The 17,348-nt window shown below is 42.0% G+C and overlaps 1 protein-coding gene across 1 annotated transcript in view; it reads left to right on the top strand.

Moving 5' to 3' along the window:
- Positions 1–17,348, top strand: part of LOC107694705 (collagen alpha-1(II) chain) — a 51,360-nt gene that overhangs the window by 21,906 nt on the left and 12,106 nt on the right. The window contains exons 17-42 of the mRNA XM_016494399.1: positions 654–698; positions 802–855; positions 3,057–3,155; positions 4,203–4,247; positions 5,206–5,304; positions 5,812–5,865; positions 6,306–6,413; positions 6,608–6,661; positions 7,113–7,211; positions 7,297–7,350; positions 8,814–8,912; positions 9,106–9,159; positions 10,041–10,094; positions 10,171–10,224; positions 11,344–11,397; positions 11,501–11,545; positions 11,635–11,733; positions 11,909–12,016; positions 12,274–12,327; positions 13,376–13,429; positions 13,510–13,563; positions 14,009–14,062; positions 15,183–15,290; positions 15,380–15,433; positions 15,857–15,910; positions 16,077–16,238. Of these exons, the coding sequence (XP_016349885.1) occupies positions 654–698; positions 802–855; positions 3,057–3,155; positions 4,203–4,247; positions 5,206–5,304; positions 5,812–5,865; positions 6,306–6,413; positions 6,608–6,661; positions 7,113–7,211; positions 7,297–7,350; positions 8,814–8,912; positions 9,106–9,159; positions 10,041–10,094; positions 10,171–10,224; positions 11,344–11,397; positions 11,501–11,545; positions 11,635–11,733; positions 11,909–12,016; positions 12,274–12,327; positions 13,376–13,429; positions 13,510–13,563; positions 14,009–14,062; positions 15,183–15,290; positions 15,380–15,433; positions 15,857–15,910; positions 16,077–16,238 (1,872 nt within the window). The remainder of the gene's footprint in view (positions 1–653; positions 699–801; positions 856–3,056; positions 3,156–4,202; positions 4,248–5,205; positions 5,305–5,811; positions 5,866–6,305; positions 6,414–6,607; positions 6,662–7,112; positions 7,212–7,296; positions 7,351–8,813; positions 8,913–9,105; positions 9,160–10,040; positions 10,095–10,170; positions 10,225–11,343; positions 11,398–11,500; positions 11,546–11,634; positions 11,734–11,908; positions 12,017–12,273; positions 12,328–13,375; positions 13,430–13,509; positions 13,564–14,008; positions 14,063–15,182; positions 15,291–15,379; positions 15,434–15,856; positions 15,911–16,076; positions 16,239–17,348) is intronic.

The following is a 17,348-nucleotide window of genomic DNA, read 5'->3' as shown; positions in this document are numbered from 1 at the left end:
TAATAAGCCTTTAGAACAACATTAAGGTGAGTAGTCACTCTAGTTCACACAGTTCCAATAAATTGCGATGGGTTGAATAAACTCAATAAGCAGACAGACGCGACTAGTCAAGTGCAGACCAGTATTGAAGTGCACAGGAAATAAGCAGCAGTCATATTTAAAGCAGTTTAAATTAATATTGAGTACTGATTAATGTTCACTTGGATTTTTTCCCCTTCGAGGGGAAATAACTTAATACTAACTTAATATTTATGGTCGTATGGTAAAATGTATATTTTTAATTGTGTAACGTTACGTAAAAACGTAAATTTAAGCTGAATTCTCGTTTTTTGGAAAAAAAACAAAAAAACGAAAAAGGAGCCGTTTTCTCATTTTTCTACTTTAAATATTAAATCAAAAAACGAATGATCGAATGATACACGGATTCAACAACATTACAGCAGCGTATGTTAATTATGAGTTGAACTATGCAGCATCTACAGTATAAAGTAATATGTAATTGATTAGATTAGTGTTTCTTGCTCTCTTGTTCATAGTCAGAAATCGATATGTTGTGTCTCTGATCCTGATACTTAGGTGCAGTGTTGTTTGTGTATTCAGCGAGGATGCAGATTATCTGAACTGTGTGTGGTGTTGTGTTTGTGTTTGATCAGGGTGCTCGTGGGAATGATGGTTCACCCGGTGCTGCTGGTCCTCCTGTAGGTCTTCAGTTGCAGTAACTCTGCATGAACACTCATTTTGTTTGAGCATTGTTCGAGGAAAGGAAACATTGTGTACTACTCATGCTGTTTGTGTTGACAGGGTCCAGTCGGTACGGCTGGCTCTCCCGGTTTCCCAGGATCCCCCGGTGCAAAGGTGTGACGTCTCTTAATTCTTTCTCTCTCTGTCGCAAATTAGATGTCTACACTGCTTTATTACATTTACATTTAGACATTTAGCAGACGCTTTTATCCAAAGCGACTTTGTGATAAAGCGAGCACCACCAGTTCGCTTGGGACGTAACAAGTGTCCGTAAAATATGTAAAAAAAAAGATGGCTCACTCGCAACAGCACTTTCGTGCACACATCAGCCTGCTCCTCGTCCATTGCCAGGTACGCCTCCAATGCTTGCCCTGTCAGCAACAGAACCAGACGATAGCTCCACTCCTCCTTAGGCCACCTCCAGGTCCTGGCCAGATGCTCAAACCGCCGAAGATAATTCTCGATGTCTTCCCCCTGCTGGAAGCTCAGCATCTTCGGATCAGCCCACTGCATTGGCTCTCTCGGCACTGTGACATTCGGGGAGTCTTGGACATAGGCTGGTCTGTGTCTTGTGGATACCTTTGATGCTGGCGTCGGTAGCTCCATTCGGACGCTCTCCGCATTGAGCGAGGTTTCCGCAGGATGCATCGACTGCAAGATGGACTCATGGAGACCTTGGAGCTCCCGCAGATATCGGTCCTCTCGCGGTCCTTTATCAACTCCTGAGTGTTGATAAATCTGCGCATCAGGGAAATCATTCCCTCGCCAGCTGTAGCGTCAGGAGTGACGGGCTTGGTCGGTGGTTGACTGGCCTTTGGGGAGACTTTGGGAAGACTCGTGGCTCGCTCCTCATCCTCCGTAGTCTCAGCAGAGTTCCAGGCCGCCTCCTCCTCTGACGCTAACTTCACTTGGGATCGTAAACCCACCCTGGGTTTTCTACCTTTCGGCGCTGTCTTGCGAGTAGCCATCCCACCGCTGCCACCAAATGTGATAAAGCGAGCACCACCAGCTCGCTTGGGACGTAACAAGTGTCCGTAAAAGATGTTAAAAAAATGATGGCTCACTCGCAACAGCACTTTCGATGCACGGTGTAATTTATTTACAGTGCCAAAAGTGTTAGTACAGGAGTGACGGGCTTGGTCGGTGGTTGACTGGCTTTTGGGGAGACTTTGGGAAGACTCGTGGCTCGCTCCTCATCCTCCCTAGTCTCAGCAGAGTTCCAGGCCGCCTCCTCCTCTGACGCTAACTTCACTTGGGATCGTAAACCCGCCCTGGGTTTTCTACCTTTCGGCGCTGTCTTGCAAGTAGCCATCCCACCGTTGCCACCAAATGTGATAAAGCGAGCACCACCAGCTCAGCCCCGCCCCCTTTCTGGGCCATTCCAATCTCAGGTAAGTATAACATTTAACACACAAACAAATACCACATCTATTTGTCAGTTATATGATGTCAATAATAATCAATTTCGGATCTATATATATATATATATATATATATAATAAACACATAATCATTTCACACCTAATACATTTAACACATACTTCCAACACTTAAAATACACACAGAAACACCTATTCATACTAGACAATGGTTTCGCCAGCTTCCGGTTGCGCTGCGCCGGCGCAACCAAGCCCGTGATGTCATAATCGGCCACCGCTCGTTCGTTCGGTTTGGCCGGCGCAGTGTTTCCCGCCGGAAGACTGACTACGCCCACACAGACAAACATCAGTGTGTGTGTGTGTTTGTGTGTATATGTGTGTATATATGTGTGTGTGTGTGTGTGTATGTGTGTGTGTATGTATGTGTGTGTATATGTGTGTGTATGTGTGTGTGTGTATGTGTGTATGTGTGTGTATGTGTATGTATGTGTTTTTTTTAAGAAAACAAGCAGTTAGTAAATAAATAGAGTGCAAGTCCAAAAGGGGCAAGTTTTGTTATTTATTTATTTAATTTTTTATAAAGAATAGAATTAAAATAGAGAGTGTTAGAGTTAGAGTTATTACTGGAGCATGTCATGTACGTCATAGATATATACAAATAATAATAACATATATGCAAACATTAATAACAACTCATGAATGTTTTAAGAAATTGTCATACATCCACCATTAAATATCACATCAGACTGTAAGGTCAATCAGATTCCCATTTTTCTGCTATTAAGACTCTATATTATGCTAAAAACCACGCAGTAAATTTAGTAATAATCTCAGGTTTATGACCACATTGATACAGATGAATGCACAACCCAGGCTCTGGAAATGGCATTTGAAAATGAGAAGCAGTATGTATCATGTAGTTTTTTTCCTTCATAGGGCGAAGCAGGACCTACCGGAGCCAGAGGACCTGAGGGAGCACAAGGACCCCGCGGAGAGTCTGGCGTCCCCGGATCTTCAGGACCTTCTGGACTCTCTGTGAGTAACCACTGAAAAAGATTAATACAATCGAAAACGACTCAAATTGCTATATTCTTCAATCACCATCCTCACTGTGCCCTTGAACGAGGTCAGAGGTGACTCCAGAAACTAAAACATTCTGCTGTTGACATGGGCAATGAAGTGAAGTTATGCCCAAAACATGACTGAAACTCTTCATGAACACCTGCAAGAAAGAGCATAGCTGGCTGGACATTAATGACATAAATAGAAGTGCTACAGAGGTCAAGATTTGGTTTTCTGGCATAAGCTGGTTTAGCCTGACCATATGAATAGTGCTCAACCAAACCAGTGGAAACCATCTTGCTGGGCAGGATTTAAGTTCCTCTTTCCACCAGCTGATGGTTTTAATAAGAAATATCTGTCACTGATGCCACAGCTCAGGATGGACGCCGTGAAGGGTTTGGGACTGTGTGTGTGCTCCAGTCCATGCTTTCATGACGTCATTTTCTCACAACTCCAGAGTGATTCGTCACATGACCTTTACAGCTAAGATAACTGGCTCAAAGGTTCTGAGCAGTGAATGTGGACGTGATGGATAGATCGCTACAGGTATTATACACCTCCACTGGACTGGACAGTCAGAGAATACATGAAGACTTATCAGAGGCAATCAGCAGAAGACAAGAACAGGAAGTCAGATTAAGAAGAAAAGTAAACACAACAAGGCACAGCGACCCGCTGTGGATGATGGGAGAGAATTGGTTTGGCAGTTTGGATCCTCCTGAGGTCAGCAGTGGTGAAGTGCACTGGTCTTGTGCTGTGGACAGATGAATCGTGTTCCTGAATTTAATAGGTTTTATTTTGGCTTGGTAATTCTACGTTTATGCTGGAGTTTTGCGGAGGAGAGACTTGCAGTAGATTAAACAAAAATGAATGAATGAATGATGCATTTATATAGCGCTTTCTTGTGTATTGCTATACTAAAATATATATACTTATATATTGCTATATACTAAAAATCTTGCTGCTTAAACTGCTGTAGGATCTAGTCTCTCTGACTGTGTGCTCTCGCTCAATCTGCAGGGTAACCCCGGGACTGATGGCCTCCCCGGAGCCAAAGGATCAGTGGTACGTACAAGACTCAGTGTAATTGTGATCCACTGTGAATGAGCTGTGCTCTATAGACCAATGTGGAGTAGACGTCACAGTTACGTCACTTGCAGCTGCGCATAGCGGTGGCAGAAAAACACTGGGAACAAGTGGAGGGAAACGGGTAAAATCCATGGAATAAGAGAAAAAATGTATTGTGCCTTTGGATGTCAGAATCGGAATGCAAATAATTTTTATATAATAATGTCGTCAAAGACGCCATTTGAAGCTAAACGCAGATGTTTAAACGGACAGACTATGGATGAAACCTGCTATGATTACCCTACTTTTAAAGCATAAATTTGATTTAAACAGTAGGTCTATATAATATTCATATAGGGGACATATTGTATTAGCCCTCCAGTTGAAATACATGAATGAAATACTATTTAAACCTATAACATTTTACATAACATTAACCTATTTTATATCACAATTCAGACTTTTTTTCTTACTAATGCAAGTTTATATCTCCTAGTTCGAACTTTATAACTTTATTCAAGTCAACAATTGCGAGTTTGTCAATTCTGAGGAAAAAATGCCAGAAGTGTGGGATTATATACTAAAAAGAAAGAATGACGAGTTGATTTTTCTTACCAGAATTGTGAGATATAATCTCGGAATTATAAGAAAAAAGTCAGAATTTTGAAATATAAACTCAAAATTAAATTTTTTATTCTTTTATTCCAGGGCTTGAATAGACTGCTACGTTAAAACTGTCATTTTCTGCCACCAGATAGGCTCCGCCCACAAAAACGTCATCACTGTTTGCAAACACTGAGATTGGTCGATACTGCATCTGAGCATCATTCCTGTTTCAACATTTGTGAGAATCACTTGCGATAATTCGATTCTCCAGAAGCAACACAGTAGATAGTATGAGGATTGGAGCTGTTTGTGAACCTGTTTGCACACGCTCATCTGTGTCGTCTCATAGGGTGCTCCTGGTATCGCTGGCGCTCCTGGTTTCCCTGGCCCTCGGGGCCCTCCTGGCCCTCAGGGAGCGACTGGACCTCTGGGGCCCAAGGGACAGTCTGTGAGTTTCTGTGTTCATTTCAAATGATCAGTCTTCAGACATCCATTCACCTCTGCTAAATAAACCCAGATCAGGACCTGACACCAGGTTTATCAAGAAATAATGACTGCTTAACTCTACATTACTCTGCTTTTCATTACTGAGTGAGTGTTTGTGTTTCACACACCGTGTGCAAATGACCACAGTAAACACAAAACAATCATCAGGGACTCTTATGATAAGTGTATTAGAGTGTGTAGATGGAGCTAAACTCTCTGGCTTAGAGATGAGTTCAGTGTGATAATGTGAGATATGAAATATTGATCACATGTTTTGCCCTGTGCCATAATACACACTTAGATATTTCACAGATCTGTTTTATTTAAACACACATTGAACCTTTCCAGGGCTGGCTGATATGACGATATATATAGTGATGTTAATTGATAGAGATCTTTCTATCTATCTTCTGGTCTGTTTCTGATAATGCTGATATTAGATGAGATTTACTCATGTGTTTGTCTTTAGGGTGATCTGGGTCTCGCAGGGTTCAAGGGTGAGGCCGGTCCTAAAGGAGAAATCGTAAGTTCTGTTCCTTACATTCACACTAGAAGTTATTTATAGTCATGTAACCTCATAATCTGCAGCACTGTATTCTAAAAACAAAGCTGAAATACAAGGAGCGAGTGCACTGTAAACCCTTTTCATGAAGAGTGTTTGCTAACATAAAGCAATGTCACATTAAAATAATACTTTTGAGTTTACATTTCTTTTTAACATGTTAAAATGTTACTTTTTTATTTGTTTTATTTAAAAGCAACTAACCTATTAATTTTACAGCTGCACAGATGCAAGTGAAAAGTCATTTAAACCTACTATCAGTGTGTTTTTGTGCTGTATGTGAAGTGTGTCAGTCAGAGAATGCAGTGTATGTAAGTGTTTTACGTGAGTTAAATGTGTCGCCTTACAGCTGTCATAGTTAAATGAAAATGAGGGTTTTAAATAAAGGATGGTTTGTTTAGGGTAACGCTGGGCCTCAAGGTGCCCTTGGCCCTGCCGGAGAGGAAGGTAAGCGAGGACCCAGAGGAGAGCCTGGTGCTCTTGGACCCCTCGGGCCGTCTGGAGAGAGAGTAAGACACAGCTTCTTCATGTCTGACCTGATCTTTTGTGCCTTCTATACGTGACCCATACGAGGAAATACAGTTACTCAGCTCTCTGAAGGCCTGCCATCGGTTAGATGGGGCTGGTGTAGTTCTTTGAGATGAAGCTTTACACTGCATCGTGTTATAAATTATATTCAACAAGGATGACATGTTTTCTGCAGGGAGCTCCTGGTAATCGAGGTTTTCCTGGACAAGATGGTCTGGCTGGTCCAAAGGTGAGACATGCCACGTGTTTGAAATGCATAACACATGCAGTCTTTCAGGAAAAATATAAGCATTTAGCTGTTTAGAGATCAGGAGTGAACAGGAAGTTCTGGTTAATTAGTTCTGGCAATGTCCCTGGAAGATAAATTACTGACGAGGTAAAGTTCTGACAGCTATGTTTCCCATGGTGCAGATGAAGAAAATGCAGCCTGAAGGTCATTTTGCCATCAGAGACTTACAATACAACAATTTTACAGCAATTAGCCAGATTTGCTGTGTGGAGGTGGCTTTTGTTGTCATCATGTCTGAAGTTGTTCTTCTGCTATATGCTGCTCTGCGGCCTTCAGTTTCGACTGCACTCCACTACATTGCAAACCAAACTATTAGTGAGCACATGGCTATGAAAGGCATGTTTTAGCTGATGAATTCAGCATGAATTGAGTTTCTGGCATTGTTCTGCAGGGTGCTCCGGGCGAGCGGGGAGCTGCGGGGGTGTCGGGGCCCAAGGGGGCCAGCGGAGATCCGGGCCGGCCTGGAGAGCCGGGTCTGCCTGGTGCACGGGTAAATCAGGACATCTGTCTGCAGTGTAACAGTGTAAACAGGTTTGATGCTGATTTTACACGCTTGTCATTATCCCGTTACGCAGGGTCTGACGGGACGCCAGGGCGATGCTGGTCCACAGGGCAAAGTTGGTCCGTCTGTGAGTAGACGCTGTTGTACACGACTATTATGCTTATAGTTTTACACAGATATTTTGACTGTATGGTTAATAGTGAATTTGACCATTACAATAATAATTTCAGCCAGTCTGCTCTTTAGATATCAGTCTTAGCTATCAAAAAAAATAATTGGTGCAGAAACAGTTTTCACTCTGACATTGCTTGTAAATCTTATAAATAATTACAAAGAAGTGGCAACATCACTTTGAATTAAACATGAAACTTTGAAGCAGAAAGACTGAAATAGTCTTTTTTTCTTCTAAATGTGTGCTCCAGTAATCTTTGTTTTATTCACAGCTTGGAAAAGTAGCATAGTGAAATGGAAAAACATGTTCTGTGTGAACCAGCCCTTCGTCTGTTAAAAGCATAAAGTCTATTGGTTCCACACCAGCAGACAGCCTTGAAGAGTCTCTGTGTGTTAGCAATACACTGTGAATGCAGTGTCCTGATTCTGTTTAAAATCTCAGGCCATGCTGCTTCTTATATACATATCATAGAGTAGGGCTGTCAAAATGGCTGAAAAACTAAATTCAATTGTTTTACTTAAATATGATCAAAATTCTAATTATATTCGAATTTAAAATGCATAATTTCAGTTAGGGTGAAGAAAAGCTTTTGGCTTCTCTCCTGAGGCCACAAGAGGGCGCATCGAGCAAAATATTACTAATGCACGTTTATTCAAAGCATAAGAAAACATGACTATCTGTGAAAAAAGTGCATAATGTTTAAAATAATGTTTATAAACCAATTATAATTAAGTTGCTTAAACAACTATAAACAAAACAGCATCATGTATGTATGCATAGTTTAATACAAAAAGGCCGAAGAGCACATTTTTCATTTAAAAACACGAGATGCAGTGGGATGGGGAAAAACCCGCCATAAAGTCTCGAGATATGTTTTTTTTTCAAAGTTAAACTTGCATTAATTTGTTTGGTAAACATGCTGCTCTTTTGTGCGAGACGAGAGTGCAATGCTGATAGATGTCCCTCTAGAAAATGTGCGAAATATGTGTTCTGTGTGAACGGCTTGGTTTCGGTTTTGACGTAAACAAGATCTCCTCCGCATTGATGTTCTCTTTTCCTGCAATATTTGTAATGAACAACGCAGCAGCGCCGCATCTAGTGGCTTCAACTGGATAGGCTAACAAACACATTATAATGCAATGACACTTACATCGTCATCGCATCTGGTGCGCCGCTGATAAGGCTGCCTCCTTAACGCACACCTAAAATTAGAATGCAACGTTTTTGCATTCGAACCTAGATTCTTATTTTAAATTTGACGAATATTCGAAATTAAAAATTTTTTTGACAGCCCTATCATAGAGGGTCCTTGACTTCCTGCTTCCTGTCATGTGATCTCTCACAAAAGACTCACGGTTCTATCACACGTGTTTAAGAGCTGTACCCTGAGTAACTGCAGTGCTCTGTTGAGGGTGTAGGGTGCTGCTGGTGAAGATGGTCGGCCGGGACCCCCGGGCCCTCAGGGTGCTCGTGGTCAGCCAGGAGTCATGGGCTTCCCTGGACCCAAGGGTGGCAATGTAAGCCATAAAACTCTTGTCCTTACATGTCTGTTTCTTTGTGTCAGAGCAACTTGAATGTGTACATCACTGTTCTTTATTGTTATTAACTGTGTTATTATGTAAGCACTTTTTCATGTGTTATTACTCTAAGACTATTTCACGTAGCCATTAATGAAGGCAGTTCATATCAGGCATGTTCCTCTCGCTGCAGGGTGAGGCTGGGAAGTCTGGAGAGAAGGGACTCGCTGGAGCTCATGGCTTGCGTGTAAGTTGCTCCATGATCCTCAACACATCTACACTGCAAAACAGCTTGACTGATCTTCAGAGCGACTGAGCTCTGCGCAGGACTGCTGGTGCTTGGCAGGCTTTCTTGGCCATTTCTTTCTTCCAGCGCTAAAACGGTGGCTTGTTCTAAAGAAAACCGGACATTTGATCTTGTATATTTGAGTCAACTTTATGATTTTTCTAAACATACATTTGGGTAAACGGTAATTTACAAAGTGGAAAATAGTAAGTGAGATATTATAAAGAAAACATGCTGTTTCCAAAACTAGTGATTGGCTTTTATTTCAAGTCAATGTGCACAGAGCAGGGTGGACCATGTACATTATAATTCTTACTTGAAGGATTCTTTGCATAACTACAAAGCAGTAGTTTGCTGGGGAAGTTCGTCAGGGATGTAACTTGTCAATGTGCCAAAGTTTCTGTGTCATAGTGCATAGTGAACGAGCTCCTGAACGAGTCTGGTGTTGTCCTAGCATTCATTTAAAAAACAAAAAAACACACATTATGGAATTCTAAGTGATCAGAGCCTCGACAGAACTATGAGGACACACCTGTATCACTATCTCTGAAGAAAATGCTGCCACAATGGTAAATATAAGAGGCTAATCATACAGTGAGAGGCTGAGGCAAACCTCAGTGTCTTTCTCCAGAAGCTTTGGGGTGTTTTGCCAGTCGTCTGCTGTCTGTCTGATGCTGAGATTAGGACAGCACTACAGTATGTAGACTACAAGCAGTGCTCTAAGGCTCTTCTGAAGAAACGGCTGTCTCTGACACACACACAAGCACCTTTCACTCCTGGGCTTCAGCTCTGATCACACAGCTCTCTGCACTGATGGAGTGACTGATGTCTGTGCTCTGCAGGGTCTGCCGGGGAAAGACGGAGAGACGGGCGCTGCAGGACCCCCTGGACCTGCTGTGAGTGTGTCTGCACATGCATGCCTTCACATGATGAGTTTATGAATGAGACTGATGATGATGATGATGTTGACAGGGTCCTGCAGGAGAGAGAGGAGAGCAGGGTCAGCCCGGGCCCTCCGGCTTCCAGGTGAGTTGCCTTGTTAATCTTATTCAAGAGTGTTTAACATCACACAGTCAACCTAACTGCATTCATTCATGTCTATGGGTAAAATCAGGTATTAAAAGCTGTTTAAGATAACAGTTGCAGGTTGCCTCTTTTTACAGTGCAGAGTGTTTCGAGCACTTCTTACAGTAAATTCACTGTCACAGCTTCTTACTTAACAGTTAACATTAACAATTCCAGAAATATGATGAGAGATATGTATTTATAAAAATCATTCTGCACTCAAAGCTAATTATTCCCATCCGTCCGGATGACTGTTGACATCGATCTGTGTATTCCTGTTGATGGTAAATGGTTTTAATGCTTTGCATCAGTTTTAACCCCAGTATGATCTTGTTCTTCACAACGAACTCATGATGTCTATATATTAACAATTTATTTAGTTTAATTATCATAAATGAAGAAATGTAATTAATATTGAATATAAAGTAGTACTTCCTCTCCAATCTTTTTCAGATATGAATGATTTCTCAGGTGGTCATGAGGTCATTTCAGATTTTACAGGCATTGATCCGTGATTTATTGCTGAAGTCATTTTCTTCCACTAACCTGAAGAAGATTGCCAGCTGAATTTCTTCATTCTACAGTTAATAGCGGAACATATTTTATGATGGATGAGCCAAGCAAATATTTTACAGACATCATTTTTTGTACAGATGTATCTGTGATGCATCTTTGCTAGCTAAAAAATATATATATATTTTTTTCCTGGATAAATATGGACAATGAATAAAAAATCATCATGTACAATATGTGCCACCCCAGCAGGGCATTAGTTCAGATCATGCCTTTGCACATTATGATACCTGTAGCAATATTATTATATGACATAATGAACAAATGAGTGACATGATTAACTGCTACTGCGAGTCTTTCTGAAGGAACTATCACTCAGGCTTCTGTTTGGAATAATACTGAGATTAATGGAGGTTACGAAAAACATCCTTTAAATGGATCTGTTGCTCTACAGCTAGTTGTGCTACTTGAAGATTTATTTTATCAATCAAATAACGAACCGTGTTGTTTAACACCATGTTTGCATGTCATAGCGTTGTGAATAAACCGTTTGTTTGTTGTGTGTAGGGTCTGCCTGGACCCCCGGGCCCCCCTGGTGAAGGCGGTAAACCTGGCGATCAGGTGAGCGTTCCTGAAGAAGCAGAGGACACCTTGCTCTACATGTCACTCTGCTGGCTGCACACAGATGTGTAATAAAGCCTGGTGTCTGTCTTTGCTCCCTCAGGGTGTTCCAGGAGAGGCTGGGGCCGCAGGGGCCACCGGACCACGCGTGAGTCTCCACTCCATGCGCTCTCTTCGGTTCGTAAGTGCTTAGTATTCTCGTGTGTTAAAGTTCCCTGCGCCGCTCTTCCTCCTCAGGGTGAGCGGGGTTTCCCAGGAGAGAGAGGAGGTGTGGGGCCCCAGGGCCTCCAGGGTCCTCGAGGTCTTCCAGGAACTCCAGGAACTGATGGCCCCAAGGTGAGCAGATCAGTCCAGTACAGATAGACATCACCGTGATCACAATGCAGCAGAATGTACCATACGGAGGTCTCAAATCCTGACTCACTCACGTGTTTTATGATAGCACATGCTACAGCCTTCTCTTCATTAAAACTTGCGGGTTAAGTGTACTGAAGCCTGTAATGATCCGTAGGGTGCCGTCGGCCCGGGGGGAGCTCCTGGTGCTCAGGGGCCTCCGGGACTGCAGGGGATGCCTGGAGAGAGAGGGACATCTGGCATTCCCGGACCAAAGGGGGACAGAGTGAGTGAGATTTATTCAGCTCCACCCTCGTGAGACTAGACCTGTGTCTTTCTGGAATGAAGAGAAACTCACGTTTATAAAACTCTGTTGATCCGTTACCTGCTGCTTGATTGTGTGACATTCACCGACGCTCCAGCTGCTTTGTTTAGAAAATATTAGAAAAGCACTATTGCCCATTGACTGCTGTGTGCAAACATTAGCAATACAAGTACTGTAATGGATATCAGTCATAAGATCTGACTGTCTGTGTATCACAGGGTGACAACGGTGAGAAAGGACCTGAAGGAGCTCCTGGGAAGGACGGCGCAAGAGTAAGAAGATTGAACATCTTGGGCCAGATTTACTAAACAAGGCAAATTAGCATGAGAGCGCAACTCCATAAAAGCGCAGATGGGAGGGAAAATTCTGCGGGTGATTTATTGACAATGCACACATTAAAGAACACAGACGCAGCAGATCATTTCCATAATAACCAGCGCAATCTACCAAGAGCAGCGCAAATTACCGCCTGCTTTAAGACATGCTTGTTGGCCGTTAAATAATGGCGCAAATACCAGTAATTTGACGAGCGCAAACATTAGTAAATTGAGTTGTGTGATTCATTTTAATTCTCTCCTCCCATAAATTTTGTGTCTAAAAGGGAAACAAATGCATATTCAATAAGGTCAGGCGCAAAAATAACTGTCCATGCCTTTTTAGCGCTAATTCTTCACATTGTGTCTTTAGTCAATCCTAACAGTACTATTTTAACACCAAAAGATGGTTTGCGCTGGCGCAAGCTGTTAGTAAATCTGGCCCCTTGTTTTTTCCTCCCAATATTTTCAATATTTACTTTGTGTTGGTTTTTACATCTATGGTTGGCTGGTGTTTTCCAAGAGTGATGAAGCACAGATGAATGTCTGTCATCTATTGTGTGTGTACAGTATGTGTGTGTGTGTGCAGCGTTGCTCTTAAAGCTGCTTCTCAATTTACCGCGGAACAGTGAACTACATGTCTGATTTGGTTTACAAATGGCAATAAGGAGAAATATGATTAAGCCAGATTGCTTGTGTAGTCTTCGAGCCACTGGACTCCACTGGTCTACATGATATAACTAAACACATGAACCAAACGAATCCTGAATAGCATGTGTGTGTTGCAGTGTGTTAGCTGTACACAAAGGACATAAGCTGCATGAATATGTCGGCATGAGTTCAGTTCTGTGTGTGTGTGTGTGAGAGTGTATGTGTGTGTGTGTGTGTGTGTTGTGTCTAGAGTTAAACTGCTTTCTGTAGGGATGTTAAAAAGAGTCTTTTTTTAAAGATACTACTGAGGTTTATGAACAGGAGTGCTTGAGGAAGCTGCTTTGTATCTTAACAGGGTTTAACAGGTCCAATCGGTCCCCCTGGTTCTGCGGGACCCAACGGTGAAAAGGTACCGAAGTTATCAGTTTATTATCAGTTTGTTAATGTGTTTAATGTCTAATATTAATCTCTACGCCGTACGTTCCTCAGGGAGAATCTGGACCTGCAGGACCGTCTGGAGCTGCTGGTACTCGCGGTGTTCCTGTGAGTCTCTCACTAATTATATCAGTGTTCAGAGACCTGTGTTCAGAATAGTGGCATTTATCTACTTTCTATACTTTCCACATTGAAGTCAATATATTTTTGCAACTTGCATATGTAACTCAATGCATGCAGTGATCTTCTGTTGCTCAAACTTTATACCAACCTCTGAATTTACATACGGAAAAGTTTTATCTGTCATACAGTTGTGTCATTGTGTATCTCACTTAATACACCAGACATGATATGACACACCAGATCTCTGGATCATTTAGATCTGATATATTTGTATATGCTTTATACATATGCACTTCTAGGAAAAGAGTGTGACATGAGCAACGTCTATAATCTAAACACTGTTTTAGCTGATGGCATGGCATCATTATTGCACATACAGTATAAAAATGTACTATGATATAATAAAGCTGAGGCTTTATGTTTTTGTCAGGGTGACAGAGGAGAGACTGGTCCTTTTGGTCCTGCTGGTTTTGCTGGTCCTCCTGTAAGTACAGCAATGGCAATCACTGCACCTCATCTTCACTCTCTTTATTTCTGCCCAACAGTAAAATCTCAGATGCTCTCATACGCCAAGCTCACACAATCTGATCATCAAACTACTGGAATAGCTGTTTTTAATATTATAGCAGTGCACATATGAAACCCACAAATAAAAAAGGCTTTGGCCTAGAGACTACCCAGCTAATGGTGAAACCAGTGTTTGTGCACTTATCTTTGCAGAAAATTAAATGAAGAGGTGAAAAAGATGTGAATGCTTATAATTGCTTGACCTTATTTATTTAATAAAGCAAGAACTGAGATCTCAGTGATCAGTCAAAGAGAACGCAGATGAGTTTGCTGTCTAATCATAAATGATGTAATGACATCAGCTCATTACCCAGAACAACATGCAAAATGTTTTCTGCCTCTGCACTTTGTTTGGCTGCAGCACGTGTCATATATTACACACGTTTAAAACTGTTCCTGTGACTGCACCGGTGATGACAGCGAGCTCTGACAGAGACACACTACTGCTTTATAGCATCAACTCAGCTTTGGGAAGGCTGTTTTTGTGCAGTCAAAGTCCCTCTAAAGCAGGGGTGACCAAACTCGGTCCTGGAGGGCCGGTGTCCTGCAGAGTTTAGCTCCGACCCTAGTCAAACACACGTGAAGCTGCTAATCAAGCTCTTACTAGGAATACTGGAAACTTCCAGGCAGGTGTTATGAGGCAAGATGGAGCTAAACTCTGCAGGACAGTGGCCCTCCAGGACCGAGTTTGGTGACCCCTGCTCTAAAGCATCTTCATTATCTTCAGTGGTGAAGCTGATTCAGGAGCTGGAGCTGTGGCAATGGTTGCCAATTCAGTTGTTTTTAAATAATCACTGTGAACTTATTTTGGGACATATTTCAAGAAATGCAGTGGAGGAAGAAGCAGAAAGGAGTTTTATTAAAATTAAAAATCAAGAACTAAAGTTCATACAGTCATGGATTAGATTTAACATTTTAAAAGTGATATTAAGGATAGATGAACTGCCTTTGCATCTTGATTAATGACAAAAAGATGTGCGTGTTGGAGCACTAACATTGATGAGCTGATTGTTCACTGATTGATCTGGATATGTTAGGGTGCAGATGGACAGCCTGGCGTTAAGGGAGAGCAGGGTGAAGGTGGACAGAAGGGTGATGCTGGTGCACCGGGCCCTCAGGGGCCTTCTGGAGCTCCAGGTCCTCAGGTAACATCAGCCAAATGAATTTGCTTTCCCCTCTCAAGACAACATTTGCCCAGTATTTCTTCACATTGTGTATTCCTGCTTGGTTATAGGGACCAACTGGTGTGTCTGGACCAAAAGGGGCTCGCGGTGCTCAAGGACCTTCTGTAAGTATTAACAAGAGTGAAGTGAAAAAAAAAAGTGACGTGACATGTGGCCAAGTATGGTGACCCATACTTGGAATTAGTGCTCTGCATTTAACCCATCCAAAGTGCACACACACAGCAGTGAACACACACACCGTGAACACACACCCGGAGCAGTGGGCAGCCATTTATGCTGCGGCGCCCGGGGAGCAGTTGGGGGTTCGGTGCCTTGCTCAAGGGCACCTCAGTCGTGGTATTGAAGGTGGGAGAGAGCGCTGTACATTCACTCCCCCCACCTACAACCCCTGCCGGTACGAGACTCGAACCCGCAACCTTTGGGTTATGAGTCCGACTCTCTAACCATTAGGCCACGACTTCCCCTAGAGACTATCCTTTGTAAATGTAGATCATGAAACTGAATGTTTATTTTTATGAATTTTATAGGGTGCCACAGGTTTCCCTGGAGCTGCTGGTAGAGTTGGACCTCCTGGTCCCAATGTAAGTAAAGCAATGGACCGGTTCACTATGACAAAGACCTAAAGTGGACGTATCAAAATAAAGAGCTACCCATATTTCCTGTAGGCAGATGTCCTTTCACATGCTGTGTCCTCCACACCTCAGTCTTTCATTCATGTTAATGTGTGTTGGTTCGCGTAATTCTCAGGGTAACCTGGGTCCGGCTGGTGCTGCTGGTCCTCCTGGTAAAGACGGTCCTAAGGGTGTGCGTGGTGACGGTGGTCCTCCTGGAAGACCCGGGGACGCTGGCTTGCGTGGGCCGGCTGGCACTCCTGGAGAGAAGGGAGATCCTGGAGAAGATGGGCCTCACGTATGTAGTTTTACAGGCTCTCATTTAGCACGGCTGTTCATCAGTGTGAATATACAGCATTTACAGCTCAACACATAATAAAGACAGGAACACTCTGTAAAAAGTGTGATTTTTAAAACAAATTAACTATATATATATTGTGTATATATATAATTAGATATAAAAAAATTATTATAATATAACAAAAAGAATAATTTTATTTTACAGAAAACTTGTTTTACAAACACCTGCAAGGTTACTTGTTAACATGCAAAATCTTTGACAGTAATTTCTTAATTTTTACCAGGAGGTATGAAAAATCAAAAACAGTCTGTCTTTAACATGAAATATGAGCCTTTTATGCATCCACAGTGGGGGAAAAACAACTCCTGTACACAGTGTATACAGTTCTATACACTGGAGAAAAACATGGATTATCATATGTTTATTTCTTTAGAGGGAAGTATTATTTTTCCTGTTTATGCCCAAAATAAGACTGAGTGCGGATTACTGAGCCCTAAACACATGTAATGTGTGTTTCATTCATATTGGATGCCAGGGGGCGCCCTCGCGCAGAAAATCCACATATGCATCACAGATGTAATAGAGCTCATGACGTTCCAGGAAATCCCTAATATGGATAAAGGCATCCAGATATTGCTGTGATTGAATAAAAAGGAAATAGATACACTTGAACTAATCTTGGGTATTTTCATAATAAAAAAGTACATTTATAATCCACACTCGACTGATGCTGTGGAGTAAAAACATGTTATTAAATGTTCCCTTTTGTTGTATAAATAATAAATGCTTCTGATTTTGTTTGATGCGTGTTGCTTTTTCAGATATACGTTAAAAGTGACTCAAACTCACAGCACTGGCAGTGATTGAGCAGCATTTACTACTGATGCTGTGCATATGTTTATTAAATGAAAAATTGCAGGCTTTGCGATTTAATAATCGCATTAAGCCAAATCGCGATTTCGGTTCAATTTTGATTAATCATTTAGCCCAAACTCTGAGTGTTACTTAGAGATTTTAAATGCAAAGTCCGGACTCATTTTGTGATGTGTCTTGTATTATAAAGCATTTTTCGGTTCTATTGTCATTGTGGCTTTCCCTTCTGTCCTG

The sequence above is a fragment of the Sinocyclocheilus anshuiensis genome, unplaced genomic scaffold (genome assembly GCF_001515605.1).
Source record: "Sinocyclocheilus anshuiensis isolate Anshui unplaced genomic scaffold, SAMN03320099.WGS_v1.1 scaffold3785, whole genome shotgun sequence".
In the NCBI taxonomy this organism is placed as follows: Eukaryota; Metazoa; Chordata; class Actinopteri; order Cypriniformes; family Cyprinidae; genus Sinocyclocheilus; species Sinocyclocheilus anshuiensis.
This window is presented reverse-complemented; position numbering and strand designations above follow the sequence as displayed.